This window comes from Desmodus rotundus, chromosome 2, assembly GCF_022682495.2.
Source record: "Desmodus rotundus isolate HL8 chromosome 2, HLdesRot8A.1, whole genome shotgun sequence".
NCBI lineage: Eukaryota > Metazoa > Chordata > Mammalia > Chiroptera > Phyllostomidae > Desmodus > Desmodus rotundus.
In genome coordinates this window covers 178249537-178274682 of record NC_071388.1, presented here as the reverse complement: position 1 = coordinate 178274682, position 25146 = coordinate 178249537, and the positions used below count along the sequence as shown (strand labels likewise).

The following is a 25146-nucleotide window of genomic DNA, read 5'->3' as shown; positions in this document are numbered from 1 at the left end:
TTCCCGAGGTCTGCCCACCCCAGCACCACTGTGACCACACTGGAGGTGAGAACACAACGTAATGTTGTGAACCGTGACTTCCAATCTTTCTGCATCCAAGATATGTTTAGTATTTTCCCTTCGTGGCTGCCACGATGCCTTAATGGAATGAAAACTCACTTTCTCCTTTTTGTTCATTAGTAACATATAACTCCCAATCTGAACTTCCAATGAACTGAAATAACGAGTTGTAATCAGGGTTCCTGATCTGCATGATATAACCAGGGATCCTACAACGTTTAAAGTAATACCGCTAAAATTAAAAAAATTATATAATAACCTGTCACAATTGACTGCTGGCCAGATTACTAGATGACTGATTTGTTTTTTGGAATTGCTTTTTCATATCTCATTTCTCCCATTTATTTTGTTGCACTTGTAATTCAGAAGATTTTAAAATTTTTCTTTCACTTATATGAGTAAAAAAAAATGCACGCTAATCATAACATTTCAAAAATTGTCTGTTTCCAACTCACTCTCTGATGTAATTTAGCATGTACCTTTAATACTTTTCCCTTGGGAATGTAAATAAACACAAATATATGTGCATCTGTTTTTAAAGTAAAATCATATAACAACTATCATTATTTAACTTTCTTTTTTGCTCTTGTTTACTTAACACATTGTCTGATGGTGGGGCAGAGGTATACTAGCCACCAAAATAAATCAGAAGGTGCCTTGAGAGAGAAGAAAGATGCAGGCAACTCCATAAAATGTAGCAGAAGTTATTATAGGGTAATTTCCTTACAGGGATGTAGGAGCAGAGTAGACAGACAACCCAGCACTTGTGTAGATTCTTCTCCAGGAACAGAGGTTATTCCCTCTGTTGCAGTACTTTCTTTATAGTGTAGCCCAGGTACTAATGATTGACAGGCGAAGGGACAAAGAATGCAGAACAGGGGCCATGCCTCCTGGTGGTCTTGTGATGGAGAGTGGTTTATAATCAATATTATCACCAGTTTAATATTTGTCATGGTTGTCATGCCATCTGGCCATTGCTTACAAAAATATTTATGGTACCTTTTATGGAGCACAGATAATCATCAACTAGAAGGCTCTGATATGCTTGCTAAAGACAGTGAGGTTGATCAAAGGTCACAGCGTAAAAGAAATCTGGGACACAGAGATGGCATTAGGTGTGTTCACATCTACTTCTGTGCACATTCGCTTGCAGATATCCTTACAAGTTATTATGTATCAGTAGTGATCGACCTTCTTAACATGGGCAGATAAAGAAATATAGATGTATATGTGTATCAGAATTTATTATTTCTCAGCCGAGTCCCTACTGATGGACGTTCAGATTGTTTTCAGGTTTTTTCCTATTGTAAACAATGCGGCAGTGCCTATATTCATATTATGTACCTTAAATTCTGTCAGATAAGTTTCTCAAAGTGAAATTATTGATAAGAGGCTATGTATGTCTTCTAATTTCAATACATTATACTGTTACTTTGCAAACAGGATATAATTTATTACTCCACCAAACACGTGTATAAAACTTATGTTTCCCCCAGCTTTGCCAGACCAAGGTGGTTTCCTCTTTTTCACTTTGTGAATTGAAGGGCAAAAAAGGTTATCTCATTATTTTAATATATGTTTTCCTAATACTTATTTGTATTTCCTTATTCCTTATTACTTATTTGTATTTCCTCTTCTGGAAATTACTTTTGCCACCTGTTGCTTATTTATTTATTGCGCTTCAACTTGTATCACACATTTGTTGGAGGACCTTGTCCCAGAGAGACGAATCCTCCCCATGTGTTACGTGTGGCAGAAGTTCTCTCCGAGGCCGTCGCTTGTCTTCGTTCCTTGTTTATGACGTCTTTGTCCATGCAGAAATGTTGAACTGTCGTGTAGTTGAATCTGTCATATTTTTATTTTATGGGACCTTGGCTTTCAGTTTTGCTTAAGGCCTCCCACCCCTAAGTTTACATGGATATTTTCTCATATATTTTCTACTCTGCTTCTATAATTTTATTTTTCCATTTTCAATTATTGCATTAAATTTTCCACTCAGAAACTATGATTATAGGCTTCTGGAAGATTTTGGGGGTGCTCTAATTTAAGACATTTCCTTTCATTTTCATTTACAGTCCTTTTTTTTCAATGGCTCCAGTGTCAGGAAAAGTCAAATATTCTACATGCTCAACTTGCTTTTGTTCCCTCACTGACACTGGAGAGCTGCAATTTTTAACCTGCTGATGGGTCAGGCTCTGAGGTCCAGCTGGCAGGAAGGGGAAGATGCGTTGGTGATAGAGGCAGGTGGCAAGACCACCACACCACATCCTTTCCCCGGGAGTGAGGGGAGGAAGGAGGGATGGCAGTCACTGTTCTTAGGCCTCTCCAGGTGCCAGAGGGGAAGAGGAGCAGTTCTCTCCTAAGCAATTTCAGCGCAGTCTTCTTCCCAGAATCCCCTTCACTGAGCACTTAGAAATATTGAAAGTCATTCAAGGACCCCCAGTCCTATCTACACAGACCCTTAGGTTAGGATTTAATAGTGTCCAGAAAATGGTATGTGTAGATGCTTCTCTAAGCTAAACTCTCAGAGGGAATTCATTCTAATCGAGGGTTTGGTGTGTTTACGTGAGGGTTAGATATAGTTGGAAAGCTAAACGATATAACTTGCATAAATTTAGGGGATTTTTATATTCATTACTTCATATGATTTTTAATTCTCCTAAAAGCAGTCTCACTTTTTTTCTTTATAAAAGAGTTTGATTTGTGTTTTAATACTTAAAATTGTCTGATCTACATCTTCTAAGGTAGAACATAAAAGAACTCTGAGTAATTTAGCACTGAGTTCAGCCAGGAAGAGGTTGGAAGACAAAAATCTGTATTTTAAAACCAATAGCTTTGACTTCTTGCCTTAATTACCATCCATCACTTCACAAGCCCCATTCAGGCCCTTTATCGAGTCAAGCTCCCATCATCCTGTGACATCGATAGGGCAGTTATTCCTAGTCTGATTTTTTTAATTGATTCCAGAGCGAGGGGAAGGAGGAAGAAAGAGAGGGAAAGAAACATTGATGTGAGAGAAACATTGATTGGTTGCCTCTTGCATGTGCCCCAACTGAGGACAGACCCATAACCTAGGCATGTGCCCTGACCAGGAATTGAACCCACAACCTTTTGGTTTGTGAGATGATGCCCAACCAACTGAGTTACACCAGCCAGGGCTAGTCTAATTTTTTACATATGAGAAATTGAGTCTCACAAACCCCAAGTGAGTTGCCTTAGTTCACATAACAAGTAAGCTAACAGATCAGAGGCCTTACTTAAAATTCTGTTGGTTTGGAAACTACTTGTCATTTGTTGAAAATAATTTCTTGCTTTTATTCCTCTACTTACGTTTTTAAAAATACTTAATGGGCACATATTATTTACCAGGAATTGGCCTTAGTGTCATTTTAAACACTTATGTAGTGTTTTATAGTCAAAGCCTTTTCACCTGCATCTCAGATACTATTTTCTATCAGTCTCATCTTCTCTTCCATAAGGTACATAATTAATCTACCTATTAATTTGGGTAAAAGGGAAATTTCCTATTGTGAATATGGGAAAACTGGGGTATATTAAGCATCCATCAGGAACTGAGCATTAACAGTGAATCTCTTCTGACTGCAAATGAGGTCTCCATCTCTTTCTCTCCACCAGACCATATGGCCTTCGTTGTCTTATTTGTTCGTTATGTCTGGAACACCTGTGAGCATACTTAATAACATTTTGGCATTTGTGAATTTTATTCCATGGAGAATGTGCATTCAGCCAATTCAGGAAAATTCACAGGCCAGAATTCAGTACTTAATGACAAAAAATTGACTGTGTGGAACAACATTTCTTTCTTGGGAACTCCCTAAATTGTTTTGCTCCCTTGCAGGTAATGAAAACTGTATAGAGGTACTTCTGGAGCAAAAATGTTTTCGCACATTTAGCGGCAATCCCTTCACTCCACTGCACTGTGCAATGTAAGTAGACCTGCCGAAGTGCCCGGCGTTGCTTTAATTCTTTATCTGCATGTAAGGAAATTGCCCTTTAGGGAAGGAAAAAGCTTTCACTTTATAGATAAGACCAATGTGTTCCACTTTGCTGCTAAAGGCAAATAGGTCTGATAGCAAAGTGTGGTCCCCGATGTTCATGATTTCCCAGGAGATTTTTGTGGAACGCCATGGTCCAAGGGGGCTCACATAGCACCTTAGGGAAACCGCATGAAGAGGTGGACTGAGGGGCACATTATGCACCATGTGAAGGGCTCTTCAGATGTGCTTCACATTTGTCAGCCAAATTCTACAAATAAGTTGGGGCCCGCAACAGTATCCCTGTGAATGATTAGAAAGACATTTTATACCAGGAAGATTTTCATATATTGTAATTCTCTATTCTTCATATTCTAAGTGTTCTAAGGTGTTTCTTTTGGGGGGAGGGAATGTAATTTTTGCTCCAACCTCATAGTGTGAACCATTGTTCAGAAAATATAGTGACTTTGAGTTGGACTTCCATGGTTTCCTGGGTCCTGTGTTCACCTGGGGCACCACGTCACCTAGGCAGCCATGGTCAGCCGCGGCCTGAGACTCGGGAGTGCTGTGTGTCTGCCTTTTCTCTGAGCTTGAAGACGGTCATCTTCACATGAAGACGGGTCGTTTGATTGCAAAGGCATTGGAGGCATAAAGTGGATCGATAAAGAAAGGATACGGGATAAAGAGTAGAAGTGATTTTAAACCAGAAGAACCGTGTCTCTTTCACTTTGGTATCCCCAAACACCTAACATGATGCCTTGTAAGTGGTGTGCAGCGAACTCCTGCCTGGAGGTAGGGGTTCTGAAGAAATGAGCGTGTGCCAGTAGAACTGTTAAAACTGGTAAAGAAGACGATGTAGGTGATACAAACACACTTTATTTAACACTTTATGAAGCAGGCAGTGTCCACTCTCAAGATTTCAGAGACCTGCAAAGTGAACGGAAGGCAGGAAGCTTTTACAGGATAAAGAATAAGGAACAAGGATAGGAAGGAATATCTGATTGGCCGGGGTTGCATATCTGGCCTTATTTGAGCTTATCGTAAGAACAGGGTGATCACCCGTGTAACTGGGTGATCACATATTGGTTACTTAACAGTCTGATTTTGGGGAAGGTGGAACATTTACAAAAATGTGAAACCTAAAACTTTTGTTTTGCTGACATGATTTCCCAGGATCAGTGGCACCCAGCCTGCCAAGGAGAGGTTAATGCACCTTCAGTTCGACGATGCCCCCTTCCCTTTGATCAGCCTCTGGTCAAGCAAGAGGTTTGGTCAAAGATGATGTGCAAGTTATTCTCAGTTACCATTTCCTCTTTGGGTCTTTGTCTATATTTCACAGGAGATGAGGTCAAGTTCATCATTCTAGTTGGAGGAAGACCATTTGTGGTTTGGCTGATGGCTAAAACCCTTAAGAGAACACCCAACAGACCAGGGAGGTAATTACTATTATTAACAGCAAAAGAATTCCTAAGGTTTGCAGGGTACTCCTGAGCCAGGGTCCCCGTGAACCAAACCAGCTAGAATCAAGTAAGTCAAGAAATAATCCTAAAGAGGAGATACTTCTATAAGCCAGTTGGCCTGTTCATATATTTCATGTTATTCTTTCCACACCCCTAGATGGGTTTATCCCCTAGCCTGTTCCTGCAAAACTGAGGCATTCGAATCAGGGAGAAGGTTGTGACAGGCAAAACTACAACAGTCACTTGAAGGTTGGAGGGCCCCCCTTGCAATGGCCTGAGATACGTGAACAATGGCGCTTTCTAGGCCAGGGCAAGGCAAAAGGTAGACAAAAGAATCATAAACACCTTCGTGGTGTAAAAGTTAGAAAAAGGATGGTCATTGGAGGAAAGAGAAATGCGAAGAAATGTTCTTGATTGTGGGAGGAAACAGGGTACCTGAATGTCAGCTACCTCTCTTCCTAGTCAGTTCAGTTCTGAGGTCCCCAGTGTTCGCACAGGACCAGACATCAGGCGGAGCCTTCTTCAGCTGTGAAATATGCACCCAAGGTTCTTTGATGTCCTGTAATGTGGCAGGGGTGGCAGTAGTCTAGAGTACTTGGTAGGAATCTCACTTTTGCAAAAGCCTCAGAGACAAATAATAACTATCTGAAAATGACAAAAGTCTTAAAAATGCCCGTGGTTAAAGACCTGCTGAGAGTTCATTATAGTGGAATTGACAAGGAAACTTAGTTATTCCTGTAGCACACAACATTTTAAGATAACTGGAATTATGACTGATACCATTCCACCAGGACATATCAGATTTTTAGGAATATTATATAATTTCTGGAAAACTTATATTAATAACCTGTACCCAAAGATTATCCTAGATCATGTGAACTTGAAAAACATTTGGGTTAATTTCTATCTTTCTGAGAGTATATTTGATTTATAAAAGTGCCTAATTTTCTTTAAGCCAATTAAATGGAGCTCTTTATAAAATAATTCAGGCATTACCATCCTGAGGCAGAAAAAAATCACATATCTGTAGCACACACACATAAACATACGTAAATATACAGATAGACACAGAGATCTTATAGCTTTCATTTCAAAATTTTAGCCATGACACAGGTATGATACGGCAAAACTCACTAGTTTATAAAAAAACAGTCAAACCCAAATTGTGTTTCTGGCAGATGGAGGAAATTAAGGTTAATTTGCTTTTTAATATTAGGAAGAAGATCTTTAAGATATAAACAAAAAAATACCTATGTTCTAAATTTTGAGATGTTTGTCTTTGGAATTTCACTCCTCCACTCCCCCCCTTACCTCTCCTCTCCCCCCAACTCCCTGTACACAGTCTCAGTTTAGCTTGGGGAAGAAGTTCTAAAAATGTTCCAATCAGGCTTTGAATATCAGCTTCCAGTTTGCCCAACTTCTGACCATAGAGGTACTTATTTTTTTTAAATTCCTTCAAATATCTTGTCAAGTTTTCAGCTGAGACAGACAGTAAATATTCCTGGCAATACTGAGCAATCCCATGGATGCCAGAGTTGTCCCCAAAGAGGGCGACAAAGGCACTACCCTCCCGAGATCCAGAGCCTCTCCCAAAGATAACCAAAAGAAAGGACTAGGTTAAATAAGAAGGTACTAGCTAAGGTACTGCATGGTGACAACACTCCATGGTAACACTGTAGTTAACAACACTCTACTGTAGTTTGAAAGATGCTAAGAGAGTAAATCTTAAAAGTCCTCACCACCAGAGAAAAAAAATGGTAACCACATGTGATGATGGACGTTAACTACACGTAATGTGGTGATTTGCAATATATACAAATATTGAATCCTGTTGTACACCTGAAACTAATAGAATATATCTCAGTAAGAAGAAAATAAACTAGAAAGGAGACAGCTGTCTTTGAAAGAGAAAAAGATTAATAAACAAGGAATACCTCAAAACAAAATTCACAAAAATCTGAATTTGGAAAGGAAGGGACTACCTGAAATTTTACCTTCCTCTCTTGACCTGGCACAACAGAGATGGGGGAGACCTGACTCTGGGAAGAATTCTTCACTTCTGGCTGTTTCTGCCAGTTCCTCCGGGATCCTATCTGTAGGCTCTGGAGTGAGTTGTCTTTAAAGTAGAGTGTAGCCGCAGTATCTACCAGAATTTGGCGAGGTTTTCCCATTGACTTTGTTTTCCTTTCTTGTGGGTGAAGGGGGAAAGGGAACCGCCACCAGACTGGAAAGTTGGCAGTTACCTATCTAAACTTTCAAAGTTGTAAAAATAGTTTAAAGACAACGAAGGAGTAGAATCAGACAGCTTGAAGGGTGTGCTGTACATAGATAGTGCATGCTTTTTTATTTTCGTACTCCAAAGTAACCTCTATTGTATTTTTTTCCATTACAGTTTAGTCCCTGCATGCCCTCACCGCCCCCAGCAATCACCACCTGTTGTCCAGGCCCATGAGTCCTTTTTCCTTTTGGCTCAATCCCTCCAACCACTGACTTTGATTTTCGTTTCCCCATGGCTCTTTAGGGAGTAACTGGTAGCAGTTTACTAGAGAATCCCTCTAAGTCTCATCAACCCTGGGAGGGGTCCACATAGGGTTCCTCCTTTTAAGGTTGATTATGGGGCTGTTTAAATGATTTGCACAAAACCTTCAAGGACAGTCTTTTTTCCAGTGTCATGGCTCATTGCAAATGAGACAGTGATTTCTGGGCCCCTGTCTTGATGATGGACCTCCTAGGAGGGAGCAGCAGTGGGCGGGGGGGGGGGGGGGGCAGGTATTGACTTAGGTTTCTGCACTTGGAGCTATGGCAACTATAAGGCCACTAACTTTGAGAAGACTTGTTTATGGTCTTGTAGTCTCTTCAGGATGGAAAGGCAATTCAGATAAAGGATTAGGAGACTGTGAGTGCTTAGGCAAAGTAGACTGTGAGAGGTGGGGTAGTAGGAGTCACATCAGTCTTAAAGTCTTATGTTTTAAGCAGCTCTTGTATGTTTAATTTTTTATTAGTCTTTTGCAATGAATCTTTCAATGAGGCTATTTTGGAATGTTGAAGCCTTTTGGAGGCTTCTGCATGCCAATAAAATAGGTATCCCATCCTATTGGTTAATTTGGGAACACTTGATTTCAAGTATGCTTCCTAAATGAATATTTTTATTGAAACATTCCCTATAATGGCTGTTGTAATTATAGGTTGTCTGAGTAACATTTTTCCATTTTTATAGATATCTACAGCTTCCAGGACCAAAGTTCTTAGACATAAAATAAGCAGGTGTGCTGGAAGGTGGAAATCTCAATTCTTTGAAACTTGAGAACACCATTTCCTTTTCCATTTTTTTGTTTTTGTGGTTCCAATAACAATTTTATTTTTCTTTTCGTAAGTGATAAATAATAAGTGACTCCCCCAGAGAAGTTATTCATGAGTATTCCATCTCTTCAGCAATGCAGAAATCCCATCCCTTGCCATATCCTCCCCGACTCTCCCAGACTCTTGTGTTCAGCTCCTCTCTGCTTTGGACAGCCTTGGTCTTTCCTCAGCAGTCTCCTAGCAACAGGCCTATGGTTGCCTTAGCAACCAAGAATGCTATGAAGGCCTCCAAAGCCCTGCTAAGCCCAGTGATTTCTCTTACCTCGCTCACCAGGAAGATCCTAGTGACTCAAATCCCAACAGGCCCCGCCTGCATACATGGTAATGTAAATGCACATGTGTGTGTAAATGCCCACGTGTGTATAAACACACACACCACTTGTGGTTAAGCTATTAATTCTCAGTCTACTCACACCCACAGACACACTTGGTGCCCAAACAGTTTCTCAACCCCACACAGGCCTGGACATGTAGAGGCCACAGAAAGGCCTGCACACAGATACCATTGCCAGCAACACAGATGGGAGCCAGGACGTCAGAGGCTCACACATCAGTCAGACGCATGCTGACACGCACGCACACATGAAGGAAGTAAGGCCAAGGCCCAAGAAGATGCCACCCTCCTCCCCATGGCCAGCTCCACCATCAGTAACAGATCCTTTAAAACACTTGGATCTCCAGAGGAATGCTCTACCCCATAGTTAGTGGGGATTCTCCTAGCTCCCTTATGCCAGACTAGAGTGGGGTGCAGCCTTTCTGTCTCCCTCAGTAAGTGGCTTGGGACACAGCAAAGAATCTCCCTTCCCATGTTCCAGAGTGTTCTGGCCTGTCATTGGTCAGGCCAGGCCACTCAGCTCCAGGAAGAGAAGTCACAGTTCAGGAGACCACATTAGAGCAATTCAGAGTTCCTCTCCTTCCCAGACCTCGGTGTCCCTGCAGGGTTCTGCGGGGCCTAGCATAGGTAGAGAAGGGTCCCCACTCTCCCAGACCCCTGAATACTGAGCTCCCACCAAGGTCGCCAGCCTCAGGTGAGAACACACCAGGGGAAACTTCCCCATTCCTCCCAGGACTGGCACCAGTCCATACCCTCTGTAGCACTTGTGAGCCCTCGGTGGGCTTGGGTGTGGGGAGTCCTGTCCACATCCAGGCTCCAGTCAGGTGCAGTGGGACCTCTGGCTCTCATAGTCCCTGAAGCAGAGCGAGGAAGAGGCTTCAGGGAAAATTTGTCCCCTTTGCTGCACCCCTTCTTTCTCCCTCTACTCCCCCTACAGTCAAACTGAGGGCAGTATTTGCAGTTCTCAGCTCAGTGCCAGACAAAGTGCAGAGATCTGGAGTTGAGCAGGTCTTCAGGGTCAGGGAAAACAGTCTAGCCAGAAACCATGCTCCAGAGCCACCCACAGCACCTCCTCCAGGAAGCCCGGCGTGCCCACCACGTCCCGATGCTCTCCTGGCCCCCTAGCCCACAGTGGCTGCAGCCCTGCTCTCCTGTACTGCATTTCTGAGCTAACCTTGGGTCTCTTGGAGCCAAATATATACTTGAGAGAAATGTGCCTCCGGGTTGGAGGTTTTATGATGTTTTGTAGTGTTCCGCATTACGTGGACATTTTCTTGAGGTTGGCGGCTGACCTAGTATCGGTCTCTTATTTGAGTGGCTCACACTCCAACGGCTTTTAAGTGCTTGGCCCTTGCCCACCAATTTTGCGGCATTGGCTTCCAAGACTCCCATTAACAATAGATCTATTATTCTTTCACAGGGAGATTTCTTTATAGTGGCAGATACCCTAATGGCTTTTAAGGGTCCAACTTGTGCCCACTTAGATTTTGATGTGCTGTTGGCCATAAATTTCTTGTCTTAATTTATTTCTCAAAGTCTCTGTTAGTCTGTTAGCTGCTGCCACCCACTATGGAGTCCTGAAACCTTTCCAGGATCCCAGAACCTTTCTAGGAACTTTAATAAACCCCTTTGCTTTAAGATTTGGACAAAATTTGTTTGGCTCTGAGAGCTGCACACAGGGCATGGAGCCCAGATCCAAGAGTGACTTGTCCTCGGCCCTCAGTGAACAGGAGGGTGCTTTTCCTGCGCTTCTCGTCCCAGACCTGCAGCAGTTGGCTTCAGACACTGGCCTCATCACCAAAACTGCTCACATGGTGAAAGAAGACGATGTAGGTGGTATTAGCAAACTTGAACACTTTCTGACGCAGGCAGTTCTCCCGAATCTTGAGAGTGGACACTGCCTGCGTCAGGAAGTGTTAAATAAAGTTTGTTTGTATTACCTAAATTGTCGTCTTTAAACATTTTAACAGAACATAGACCACAGGTATTTACATCAGATTTTTAAAAAGAATACATCAGATTGTGAAATATACAGTGTGTAGGAAGATGGAGTTGGAGGGGATATATAATTTTCTGGTGAGATTTTAACATTTTAAATCCATTTTCCTTCTAGAATAAATGATCATGAGAATTGTGCGTCCTTGCTCCTTGGGGCCATAGACTCCAGTATTGTCAACTGTAGAGATGACAAAGGCAGGTAAGTGACCCTAAGGGGACATGCCTCTGTTCTTGATGGAGCTTAGTCTCTGCTTTGTGGTTGCAGAGTGGCCTGATATCCTTTTACTTTCTTTTTTAATTATAAAGGTAACATATAAGCATGTTTTTTAAAAATGAAATGTGATAAAGGGTATATAATGAAAATTTCCTCTTAGCTCACAAGGCCCAGCCTCTTCCATTAAGGAAGCCACTTTAAACCGTTCTTTCCAAGTTTTCATATTCTCTCAAATATTGTCTATACATAGCTACAAACATATATAAGATATATATGCTTATATTCTTTATATGCAAATGGAGCATTCTATAGCAATGTTCTGCTTTTGGTGTATCTTGGAGATCTTCCTATACGAAAACATTGAGATTTACCATGTTCTTTTTAAAGCTGCGTATTATTCATTTGAATGGGTATGTCATAATTTAATTGGCTTGCCCTCCATTGAAGAATATTGAGGTTGTTTCCAGCATTTTGCTTTGCAAAGAATGGTGCAGTTCAGATGAGTCTGTTCATGTGCTCCCAGTGTGTCTAGTAGATAAAACCCTAGATGTGGAATTACTTGGTTAAAAGGCCAATGATTTTTAATTTTGACAAATAATACCAAGTTGTCCTCCCCCAAAATCAGTCATCTACATTAGATTATGTGGGTTTTTAAGAGAAATAGCCAATTATCTACAAATTTAAGGTGTAATTTTGAAAGTATCTTTAGCAAAGGGGAGAAAAATGTCACTGAAACTCAAAATTAAAGCTGTCGATAAAGATGTTAATTTCATCATCTGGACCGCCACCTCTCCCCCCCCCCCCACAGGTGACACTTCAGTGTCCACCCTGAACGTGCTTTAGAGGGGGCCTGATCATTAGCTCTGTAAACTGAGAAGTTTTAAATCCCTAAGACAAAACCCTGCACGTGTTTCTCTGGCATTTGTGGGAAGAGAGTGTGTTAAGTGTGAAGGCAGCTGAAACCTACCCGTTTTCCGTTGTCAGGACGCCACTCCACGCGGCAGCGTTTGCTGATCACGTGGAGTGCCTGCAGCTCCTTCTGAGACACAGCGCTCACGTGAACGCCGCGGACGATGCGGGGAGGACAGCACTGATGATGGCTGCTGAGAACGGGCAGGCGGGCGCCGTGGGTATGTGCTTGGCGTGTGGACTTCTTTTTTATGCCTGTCCAAAGCCAGAGCAAGGCAAAATCAAGAAATCGGTTATTCTCTGGTATATGCTCACAGAGAGACCGACGTTTTAGTTAAGCCACCTGACTCTACATGCTAATTGTCTGCATTCCCGTTACTGGATTGCTGGTGGACCTTATCAAAGTGAGCCAACCTTTCTGCAGTGAAATCTCTTGACATTTAAAAACCAAATGTGACAACATAATCATTTAACCTAGAAATAAAACTGTAAAGACAATTAAAATGAATGCCTATAGGCCTTGGATTTGGATAAAACAAATGTGGCAATAAATTGTTCCTTTTTTGTTAAAAACATTACATATGATTATGTAAGCTGTACTAATTTAAATGTTATTGTTTCTGTAGTAACATCTTCAAAACGTGTGTATGTCTGAGTAACTTTGTTTTGTTTTTTCTATAGACATTCTGGTGAACGTTGCCCAGGCAGATCTGTCTGTAAAGGATAAGGACTTGAACACACCCTTACATTTGGCTTGTAGTAAAGTATGTAAATGAATTCGAAACACTGTTATTTAGTGTAATAATAATAAGAATACCACTTAAATTTTATCTCAGAAGTGTGTATCGTGGCTCGTAATTAAGATGTGCCCTTCCCCAGATGTTGTCAGTTCTAAGCGGAATGGAATCGAAGGAGGAAAAGCGAAGGGCGGGCCCACGCTGGGGTGATGAGGATGATGTGCTTTCCGGGGCGTTCGCCACTTGCATTCTTGCTGCAGTCCGTCTTCACGCTGCCACCGTCCCTGTTTCCGTGGTTGTGACGCCATATTTTGGTTTTAAACACAAGTTAGGACCTTAGATACAGGGCTTCTAAAATATAAGCAGTTCCACTGTTTTCATTTTGTTTCGTCTTGAAGGCATTGTAATAACAACCAAAAAATACTCTCGTATGAGGCCAATGAATGGGTTCAGGTGCAGTTCTGCCCTTTCCCTTTTTTCTGGTGCCTAGTGCAATGCAAAGAATGCATTGGTTTTTTTAATAAAAAATAGCATTGTGTTTACATGTAATGCAGGGTCCCTGCTTCAGCAAAAGATAAATGGTACATATAAGTATATGATTTTGCAAAAGTGGGATCATTAGGTTTACAGCCTGCTTTGTTACTGGATCATGTACTATGAATGTCTTTCTTTTAGGCATTTTATAACATTTTAGAAGATGTATGGTATATTTCTACCTCAGGACTGTGCCATCCTTTCACCAGCCCACCCCCTACCGTGAGACATTTGCTTGTTTTCAAATAATAAGCAACTATAAATAATACTAATTGTGGAGACATTTTTTTAGGAGTCCTTGTTCCTTTAAAATAAATTTCTAAATGGGAAATTATTGAGCTCGAGGCTATGAACATTTTAAAGACCAAATGATCTTGTAATGAAGTCACAACCATTTACACTCCAGCAGTTGTAATCAGAACGAAACCTCCAGCCCTGGCCAGTAGCTCAGTAGGTTAGAGCATCGTCCCGACACACCAAGGTTGTGGGTTCAATCCCCAGTCAGAATCCACCAACGAACGCATAAATAAGTGGGACAACAAATTGATGTTTCTCTCTCTCTTCCCCCCTCTCTTTCTCTGTCTACCTCCCTCCCTTACTCTCTCTCTCAAATCAATAAATAAATGTTTAAAAAAGAATGAAACCTCCATGGAAATTCCCAAAATTATATTTAAGAGTCTCCCTCCTGAGGCATTACAGTGTGATGCCATTTGACACCAGTGATGGTGGTTTAGTGCAACATAGTTACAGTGTTAAAGGTGTTATCTACACCCACCGGGACCAGAAGTCTCAGCTGTTCCTTTCAGCGGTTGCATTTTCTCATTTCACCTTCTGGGAGGCCCATAGAAAACACAAAAAGTGCTCAGTTGTGTAAAGTTTGTTTCAAGGTATAGTTTTTGTGAAAAGTGCAGTGCTTTTCAAATGTCAGTGTGCCATTGAATCGCCTGACAACATTGTTAAACTTCAGATTCCGATGTAGTAGGTCTGGAGTGGGGCCTGAGAGTCAACATTTCCGTCCCAGGTGATGCTGATGCTGTCAGTCACAAGGGCGTAGGAAGCCGTGACCCTGAACAGAGCAGAGATCTGCAACTCTGAAAAGCGTCTCTGACTGATCGATTGATTTTTAAAAATTATCAACTGTCTGTTGTCATAAGATGCAGAGATAATTTCCCCTAGTTGAGGAAAAATTGGATAAACTTTCTTGAAAATGAATCCATTCACAATGGAAGGCAGTAAATGATGAGTCATACAGGGAACCAGGTATAGTGGGAATTCCAAGGATGATGGGTCACTGAAGTGGCTGGTAATTGAGGACTTGAGGAAGGAGGTGGGGCTTGACTTATATTTAATGTTGAAAAACACTTCTAATTCTACTCTGTTTCCCAGCTGGCCTAGCTGAACTGTTACCTGTTTCAGCTCTCTAGACATTAAGTCTAAAAGTTATCCTAGAAATAATTGCTGTTTCAGATCAGATTTATATTAACCAAGTCTTAATGGACCTCATTCAGGATCTTGAAAAATCTAGGGCCCTTTGACTATTTTGCTTTTTAGAAGGAAAAAAAAAAAGAAATAATAGCCTTACAAAATGCACATAGGCAGGAGACATTCATTTTAAATTTGAATTATAATGAAGTGATTGTTCCGGAACTTTTTGATGTTTCTGTCCTCTGTTTCTTATTATTTTTTTTCTTTATTAGGGTCATGAAAAATGTGCCTTGTTAATACTTGACAAGATACAAGACGAGAGCCTTATTAACGCAAAAAATAGTGCACTGCAGACGTAAGTGTGATGACTGAAGTTTGACTCGGACTCAAATTCATGGTCACTCATTTAACACATATTGAGAGCTTGCTTTGTGCCAGGCGAGAGCAGGGGAACACAGCTGCGAAAGACAGCATCCGGCTTCGCCTTCGTGAAGCTTAGTCACAGACCTGCGAATGCAGACCAAGCGAGACGTCTTTAGTTAGAATCTGTTTTGATATGCCTTCGTAGACATTCGTCAGGTCTGTTTATCTTCGCTGATGTTTCTATGGTAATATTATAAATTTGTGGGTGGTCAGAAAATCTTATGGGCTGATGTATTTGGGGAAATATTTGTGTAAATGTGTTAGCATTATGTATTCATACTGGAAAATGACAGTTTTATAAATCAGGTTCCCAGAATATATGGAAGAGTTTCTAAGCTATTTGCCTTAATTATACTGTAATGTAATTCGGTGTCATCCTTGGTGCGAAAGATCTCAAAGCTGCTTCACTTTCTATTTTAGGAAATTACTTATTTGTGTGAAGGGCAAAGGACTATTAGGATTTTTTTTTCATTGAAATTCTTAAGGAATATATAGCAGAATATACTGTTGTTGTTGTTGTTTTTAAACACTTTATTTTTAGAGAGAAGGGAAAGGAGGGAGAAAGAGAGGGAGAGAAACATCAATGTGTGAGAGGAACATCGATGAGCTGCCTCTCATGTGCCCCCAACCAGGGACCCTGGCCTGTAACCCAGGCATGTGCCCTGACCGGGAACTGAGCCAGCGACCTTTCCCTTTGTGAGACACGTTGCTCAACCAACCGAGCCACACCGGTCAGGGCAGAATATACTGGGTTTGACATTATTCTTTAAGGTATTCTAAATTCAGTAAAATATCATTTAGTAACAACAAAGAGATTTGAGATTATATACATGGGTGATATATTAATATAGTCATATTAATGAACTTTGTGAAACAGTGATTCAGATTCTAGAGTAGAAATCAAGGGGTAAGGAACCTTCTAGAAAACACACGAGAGCTTGAGTTCTGGTTTCCTATTTACTGTCACTGAGGTTGTCTGAGATGCAGGGAATTTGTAATGTCTCTAGAGAAGTCTGGACCAGCATGGAAGGACTGTTGGGTCATTAGCACCTGGAAAAGATCTGGCCGACAATCTCTTCTTTTAAAAGTAAAAACGTTCACATACTATTTATGGATTCTCAAGTACTCTCTTCCCTTTGACAGTGCAGGCTACCCAGGTGACACATTCTCACGCGAACATGTATCACGGTTGACACTCAGTGTTCTGGTTTCAGACCCCTCCACGTTGCTGCGCGCAATGGCTTGAAGGTCGTGGTTAAAGAGCTGCTGGCCAAAGGGGCCTGTGTCCTCGCTGTCGACGAGAACGGTAAGTGGAAAAAGTAAGCGATTGCAGGTCCCTTCCCTGTGCCGTGAAGCCAGAGCAACTGACAGGTGTAGGAGCTAGTTAAAAAGGCAGTAAGGATTCTCTCCCCCTTGGAAGTTCCCTGTGTGTGAGAAGTCGAACAAGGATCATTTGTCGTGTCTGTCCCTGCTGTAGCCCACCACTGCCTTTCATTTCGCATGTCATGTCGGCAGCTGGTCTCTAACTCCTCAGCGTGGTGGTGGCTAAAGGATTTTAGACACGCTAAAATGCTTTCAACTTGGTGTTCGCGATTCTGCCTGCCTACGCTGAAGAGTTAGGGATTACACATCATTAGTGCATGCTCAAGGGCTCCCATAAAACACCAGGTGTCTGTATTTCAGTTCATTCTGAGATCAAACCTTTTTTATTTTTTTTTCCCAAAGAACAGATCAAAACTCATATTCCCAGTATGGATATTTGGGGAATATGAATAAAAACGCTAAACTAATACCTAGGCCTGAAACTTCTCTTTATCTATATAGTGTGTTTTTTTTCCTAAATGAATTAGCTCTAAACAGAAGCTTTCCATTCTGCTTCCTAAGAAATTCTGAAAACTAATGAACACTAGAATGGTATTAAACCACCATTTTAAGCACAATGCCTATTAACCTTGGAGAGCAAAAGAGGGACTTCTGGATATTTATAAATTAAGTAAAATTTTTAAAATGTGGCATTAATTGTGGCATTTAATTAAAATCTAATAAAATGTATTAACATAACTCAATTAACTGCTTATTACAGGTATTGGAATTAGCAGCTCATGCCTGTTTCTCAGAAGTAAGCAGCCATGTGACATCATTAGCTAACTCCCGTTAGTTTTGGTTTTGTGGCCCCATTATCCTAGCATGTCCCCCGCTCTGTCCCCAGCCCGACTCATCTAGGAGGCACACAAGTTCTCTGTTACTTCATCTCTTTGGTTCTCCTGCCTCACCTTCCCTCCCTCTCTACTCACCACTAAATGCCTTAGGGATGGCACGCAGAGGCCCACAGCGTTTCTCCAAAATGACCAGAGACTGGAATAATACATTTGTTTTGCTTCTCTGGTGTAAGTCTGACACCCCGAAGCCTCACCCAGCCAATGACGACTTTGGGCCAGTGGAACTGTGACTTGTCTCAGGGCTTAGCTTCGAAGACCTGGGAACATTCCAGGCAATTTAGTACAGCACTAACAACCATAATCCCTTTACCATCACAGACCTTTGTGGAATAGGGTGTTAAGATATCTGCCCATTCTTGTTTGTTTTTATACCAGAGAAGGAATAATCTGTTAAGGAGGGCTGGGGGGAGCAGAAATGAGGTCAAGTGCTGATAAACAAAACAACAAAAAGTTAAGTTCTATCGAGCCATTTCATAAAGGAGTGAATAGCAAGAGCCATTTCATAAAGGAGTGAATAGCAATAGGAACTTCGGCCAGCAGAGAGGGCAGGGTAACCCTTTCAGGCCAGGAGAATCAAGGTGGAATAAGGTAGCAATAATTACATCAAAGAATATATTTCCCCATGCAACTGTTTCATGCATTGAGATAATATTCCCTTCTGGACCCATTTAAAAAATTCGATTAAGTTTCTTTTAAATGATAGTACCTCTTTAATTACAAACAGCCAGTGCCTGCCTGTGTCTGATCTACTCAAATGGTTCCGTTTTTCTAGAACAAGTTAATTGTTGTATTCTTTCTATAAAATGTGTGTATACGTACACACTTGATATATAAATCTATATTATTAATTGATATTATTGATATTTATATATAAGTATAATAGTGACAAAGCTGCGTGACTCGCTTTTACGGACATCCGATTTTTAGGATCCTTTCTCCCCTGACACACGATTGCCTACGGTGGCAAGTCATTGTTCTCAGAATGAGAGTGCTCTGGCCCCAGCCTGAGGCGCATGCTGTGTGTGGTCTCTGCAGTGGAAGCACCTTCCTTGTTGTCCTGTTGCTGTTTTTTGTGGAATTGTGTCCCACCCACGCCCCCTCGTGTTTCTGTTCTGTAGACAAAGACTGGAATTCTGCCTAACTTTGGATAATATAGTGCTTGTTGCTGTCATGTAAGATAAAAAAAGAAAAAACCAAAACCCTCCATAAAATGTCTCCCCCCCCAGTCCCCTCTAGCCTCACCCCTAGCATGGCCTGCGGGAAGTAACTCCTCCTTTTGCCTGGCATGATTTCTAACGCAACATACATCTCCACGTGTGAGGTCGTTCGAGATGTACTGTGGAAGGCTCGCGCTGCCCTGGATTTCCCGGACTAACCACTGCCTTGTCTGCATTTACGCCCAGGTCATACCCCGGCCCTGGCTTGTGCTCCTAACAAAGACGTGGCTGACTGCCTGGCCCTCATTTTGGCTACCATGATGCCTTTTTCTCCTTCCAGTACAATGACGGCTGTCAACTTCGTTTGTTTTAAAAAAGACAATTTGAACAGGACGACCCTCTCCAATCTGGGTAGCATGGTTAGCCTGTGCAGTAACAACGTAGGCTCGGAGGACGGGTACAATGAAAATGATTCTGACTCGGAAACGTTTTGACTGTGGACTGTAGAAGTGTTCCTTGATCAACTGTGTTGAAGAAAGGGAAAGAAGCTTGAATTCCAGGTTTATGTTGTGTTTATGTGTTATCGTGGGCCCGAGCCATCAGAAGCCAGTAGAGAAGGAATCAGTCAAACTGAGAGAGGGCAGCTAGGCGGTGGGATGAAGCGTTCACACAGACGGGCCCCGGTTTTGATTTGTTTCATGTTTTCCTCAGATCTGAGATACTTCTGTGAAAGTCTACCTCTCGTTTTAAGTAAGGAATAAAGAAATGCATTTAATTCTTTTCCTTTGAGGATGAGAGGGAACTGTTGTTCTCTTGAAGTGTGGGGTTTTTTTTCATTTTCTCACTTGGCAGTGAGTTCTCAGAAGTATATCAATGTGACATTCGCGTCCCCAGGGAGGGGAAGGAAGGGGTGGGTAGCAAATGCCTCAAACCCCTTCTCACTTCGATGTTTACTTCCTCACTAGAAGCCAAAGGTAAAAGTGTTTATCATCAGAAATAATGCCTGTAATAATCTTTTCAAGGGAATGAAACAAATCTTTTCGATTAATCTATGTCCTCTCTATAGTAAGCACTTAAATATCCAGAACTTCTTTCTGAGGATACTTGTTCAAGTTGCCAGGTGAAGGCGGGAAATTCGTTGAAAACTGAACTTGGCTTTTTTCATTGAACACAAATATGACACCCACTGCTCCCCATAACAAGCCTGTGACTTATTTTCACCTGTTGATTGAATCCAATTCTAATAACCTTTCAAGTGAAAATTATATTGCACCAAAACTTTGAGACATATGCAAGTTTAACATGAAACTACCCTTTATTGATTTGCCCTTAAGTCAAAATAGTAACTTTTAAACAAATATCAGGGCCATCAGCATTGTTCATCAATAGTAAAAATATTCAATGAGCGTCTCAGTCAAGGTCATGCCAAGTGGGTGAAAGTGTGTTTGCAAAAGGGAACGAAGGAAGTAAAAGCAGGTATTCGAAATGGGTGATGTGGAAATTAAAGCCAATTGATAGTTGCTTGATGATGAAATCAACATAGTGAATACTGTATCTGCTCCCTCTGCCAAAGCTTCTAGGTCAAATGGACCCCGTTCCACACCTGGAAGAGCTGTACAAAAAGAAGAATGAGACTCTTTAAAAATTATGCACATACACACGCGCACATATATGTATATATATGTCTGTATTTCATCGACCAGCTATCCACGAGGACCAAAATGCTTCAGTCTAAAATGGAAGATTTAAATTGTTTTTCTTCAAAGTGAAAGTGAGAACTGAAGTAGCTTTTCTATATAGTTAAAATGTAATCTTTTTTTGCATAATAGTCTGATGTATTTTATATTTCTTATGACAGAGATTTCTAATTGATGGCGTAACATTTGTAACTGATAATGTGTTGACCACAGCTTTCTTTTTTTTTTTTTTTGCCAGACTAGAGAAAATGTTCATACACTTTTAATGTAAATGTGTTTATATTTATTTGAAATGAAACAAATGCTGAGAAAACATCCTTTGTTCTCTCATTTCATCGCTCTGTGTCTCACTTGGGAGAACAAAACAAAGCAGAAAAGCACACAGGGCCCTCCCTGGGCTAGCCAGCAGTGCTGGGGGCCAAGCCCAGCATTTCCACCACTAAGGTTTCCAGCCCATCCTCAGCATCTCTCACATTGGCCACAGAGGGGTACCACATCCATCACTCAGCCCCAGTGTGTGGCCAGCTTAGAGCTCAGAAGATGTTGGAGTCCTTACATTCTTCTGCCAGGTGAAAACTGAAGCATGCAGTAGATCATATGCACAAAGGTGGCCAAAGAAAGGTACAGAAATTATCCTAAATACACTGAAATCTCACAGGGTCCCAGGACCCTAATGGGAAACTGTCAGTGTGTGGGCACAGGCAGCAAGAGGAGAAATAAAAACCACCAGCTCAAGCGCTATTTCCCACGTGAGGAAGACACAGAAGAAAGCGTTTCGTTAGGGCACTACTCCCTGACCACTTGATAATCGGTTTCTTTTTCACCCTGGAAATTTCTGCTTCCTAGTGTATGTGAGATATTTTTAAAACAGTGTTCTATCATATATGGATCAAATACAGATACTGTATTATATTTTTCATCTAACTGTAAAAACTTTAATCTTACTCTTTTAATATCCTGGATTTAATTAAAAACTCACGCTGGGTTCTTCACAAATGCAAACTGGTTCAGAGGACTTATACAATTAGTGTTAATTTTACTGAAAATTTTTAGCACCACCAACATTGTATTTTTAATTCAATTCCCCTCCTTCCTCTGTCCTCCTTCTTTGTTTAGAGATGAATTTTTAAAAGTAGATAAATTGCTAAGGAGCAATAATGACCTTGTCATTACCAAAACACTGAAAATGAGAGAAATCCAATGTTGAAAAGCATGATATACTGCGGTGTCTTTTTCTGGAAGTGAATGGAAATCTTGCTCAGCTGGCGTTGAAAGCAGGAAAAGAAATGGCTGCTTTAATGGAGAAACAGCATTAACATTTTCCCGTAGAGCCTCACAGAGAACAAGGAAAGTTGCAGCAAAGCGGTGCCCTGCCACATTATCTCCATGGAGCTGCGTTTTGACTTCCCCCCTCCCTTACTGATAGAAAGAAGGAGGACAAAGGAGCAAAATGAAATCCTGCTTGCTGCCAACCGTTCATTGACTCAATCTCCCCTCTTTCTCTCGCCCCCCCAGGACTAATTCTTTTCCTTTAAGAAATGACTTTAAAAACGCTGAGTTCTGTGTTTTTCAAGTGTGTGTCTTAGAAACAAAATTAGATTTGCAACATAGCTTTCTAAGGAAAACAACAACAACCAGAAAACATGCTTTTCATTGTGTCTTAGTTGTTCAGTGCTTTTACCTAAATGTGTTATTTCTGGACTGTATTTTAACCACAGCCACCGGGCTCATGTTTCATTGCACTTAACCTGTTTGCCAGTGTCTGCCTACCCTTGGTAAATACATTACTATCTCCAAATTGCCTAAAATCTGCTCTGATTCTACAGTAAATAGCTCAGGGGATTTCTATTTATCACTACTAGAAGGGCACCATAGTATGTTTTGGTACTTTAGTCAGTAAACAGCTGCTTGATTTATTATTTGTTGTCAAATTAGGACAAAAACATCCAATGGATTTGCTGCACTAGTTACTCTTCGTACTGTTGAGCAGCTTGGTTTGCTTATCTGTCGCGTTGGTGGAAGAACTCCTCCCTTTTTTTGTCTTGTTATATGAAGTTAGAGTGCCTTTTTATATTTGTATATTCCGAAAGTGTTCTGTGAAATGTTTTGTATTTTTTTTCATTTGAGTGTTACCAGAGCAATATAATACCAGTAAGTTTTCATTTCAGCCTTTCTTTGAATGTATAAAGTGTCTTTTTTCCTATTTCCCCTTTTACCTGCTTTGAAATGAAAATGAAAATGCTGAAGTTTTCTCTAGGAGTTACGTTTGATCTCGCAGTGCTGAAATGCTTTCTTCTTACAAAACTGTAAACCATAGGTCAGTGTTATAGGGGAAGAGCGTTCTAAGATAGTGACAATCTGAGTGTGTGTACAAAGTATAATCCTACGTGTCTCTTACGCAGTGATCTACAAACTCGGCGCAAACACCTTCCGTTCGGTAGTTTGTCTACATACCTTCTGCTTTAGCATGTGCAATATATCTTTGCAAAGCACGATGATACAAATCCGGTGCCAGTGTTCTATTTTGCATAACATATTTGTAACAGCATAAAATACTGTTTGATGAGTTCAGTGGGATTTTGTCTGTAATGTTTTCTTATGTAAATTGGAGTTGAATGACTCTAGTTAATGTTATGACTGTAAAAATGAGGAAAATGACTTTTAGTTCAGTGAATGACTTTGAACCAATATGAATCTCCTCAAGCACAGTTCAATACTTTTTCAACTACTGAATGCTAATGATGTAATGAAGTACTTAACTGTAATATACTATGGAAATGCATTCAGATGGTTATTTTTACAAATAAAAACGGTACAACTGTTGTTACAATTTCTGTTCTTTAATTTTTCCAATTTATGCTAATTTCACCAATTATTCTGCTAATTTAAGTCTTTACCCCCCCCCCCACCAAGTCAAATTAACCTTAAATTTTGAAACTAAATCATCAGGATAAATGCCTATCTCCAGATTTGCTACTTCTGTTTATATCATCACAAACAGAGAAAAAATTCAAACATATGTTTGTGTTGATGATATTTATTTATACCTCCTACTTTTGTCATAGAAGATTTGAGCTGGCTTGTAACAAAAGACATGTGATAAACCAGAAGTAGGAAATTTAAGAAGGGAGAAAAGAATGCAAACAAATATGGGAACGGTAAAATTTAACACAGTGGCTGTGACTGAACTTGAGTTTGCTCTAGGCTTCCTTGTGTTCAGGGTAAGAGGGGAAAGGCGACTCATTGTTTTGATTGCATGTATCAGAAAGGAGGAAGCCTACGAGGTCCTCAAAATTGTGAACTCAGCCGTACTTATCTTTGTTGTTGCCACCACTACCCTTCAATGGCATCATAGTAACACAAGACCCAACCTCTCTTTACTGTTTTTAAAGGTATATATAGGATTTTCTCGACATCTCACCATCAAAATTTCTCCCCTTGAGTACTTATTTCAGAGACAGGCCCTAGAAGCACTAAGGAATAAATTCCTAATGACAGAGTTTCCAGCTGGTGAGAAAAAGATTTGGAGGTGGAGCCTTCCCGAGTTCCTCAAATCAGTGCCATCGAATGTCAGCAGTTCTTACAGTCCAGCCCAATTCCATCACCATCTTTTCTATGAGAACACTGAACCCCAGAGAACTTATATAATTTGTTCAAATTTGTGTATACAAATATTTAGTGGTCCGAATGCACGGCTTGCACCTACAGATGCTCTGTCTTCTATGCCATCCTACCAAAAATAGTGTTTTTTGGTTGTTTTTTATTAGTAGTATTTTTGCTAGAAATGTTCAGAGAGGTTGCACTCTGCCCTGTCCTTATTCAAATAAACAAATCGAAGTGCTTTTCTTTTCTTAGATTATAAAGCATGAATCATAGCACAGGTGAGTACTTGCTGTAGTTCATAGCAGACTGGACTGTATTAGTTACCTAAAGATGTGTAACAAATTACCCCAAACTTAGTGACTTAAAACAACAAATATTTATAATCTCACGGTGTCTGAGAGTCAGGAGTGCAGGCATCTGGGTCTTCTGCTACCGGTTCCCTCCCAGGCTATAATTACAGGGTTGACAAGGGATTCATTTTCGAAGCTTACTCATAGGGCTGTTGGCAGGATTCTTCACTGGCTCTTGGACCAGGGATTCCCATTCTAACAGCTGTTGGCTGCCCTTGGTTCCTTGCCACATGGGCCTTTCCACGGAGAGCTCGCAGTATGGCAGCCTGCCCCGGAGAGAAAGCAAGTGAGAAAGGCCAGAGAGAGCAAGAGCAAGACAGAAGTCACAGCTTTTTAACTGAATCTTGAAGTTCCCATGTTCTCTTCATCAGAGGGCAGTCACGGGCCCAACCTCCACACAAGGAGAGGGGCTTACTGAGAGTGTGGTACCGGAAGGAGGAACCATGGGGGGCCGTTTGGGAAGCTACTTACCACACTGGGTCTCTCACTGTGTCCCTCCACAATGTAACATCACTAGGATAACATTGTCCCGGTCATTTCTAAGAAAGTTACTTACTCAACTTCCTAACTTTCCTCTCTCAAAAAAAACAGGGATTTCCCAACGCCACTTGATCTCTTATAAGCGAGGCGGAAGAGGTCAGGGCCTCCTCTGCGGTCATTGTAACGGCGAA

At 41.1% G+C, this 25146-nt stretch overlaps 1 protein-coding gene across 9 annotated transcripts in view; it reads left to right on the top strand.

The window, feature by feature from the left end:
* ANKRD44 (ankyrin repeat domain 44) overlaps positions 1 to 23344 on the top strand; it is a 288800-nt gene extending 265456 nt beyond the window's left edge. For 2 of the 9 annotated variants that reach the window (XM_053918901.2, XM_024563686.4), the window contains exons 22-28: positions 3920 to 4007; positions 11323 to 11406; positions 12406 to 12551; positions 13012 to 13094; positions 15299 to 15381; positions 16664 to 16755; positions 20399 to 23344. In XM_053918901.2, the coding sequence (XP_053774876.1) occupies positions 3920 to 4007; positions 11323 to 11406; positions 12406 to 12551; positions 13012 to 13094; positions 15299 to 15381; positions 16664 to 16755; positions 20399 to 20457 (635 nt within the window). In that variant the 3' untranslated portion in view covers positions 20458 to 23344. The other 7 variants (XM_053918899.2, XM_045198481.3, XM_045198482.3 and 4 more) reach the window with 6 other exon arrangements.
* The last annotated feature ends 1802 nt before the right edge of the window (positions 23345 to 25146 follow it).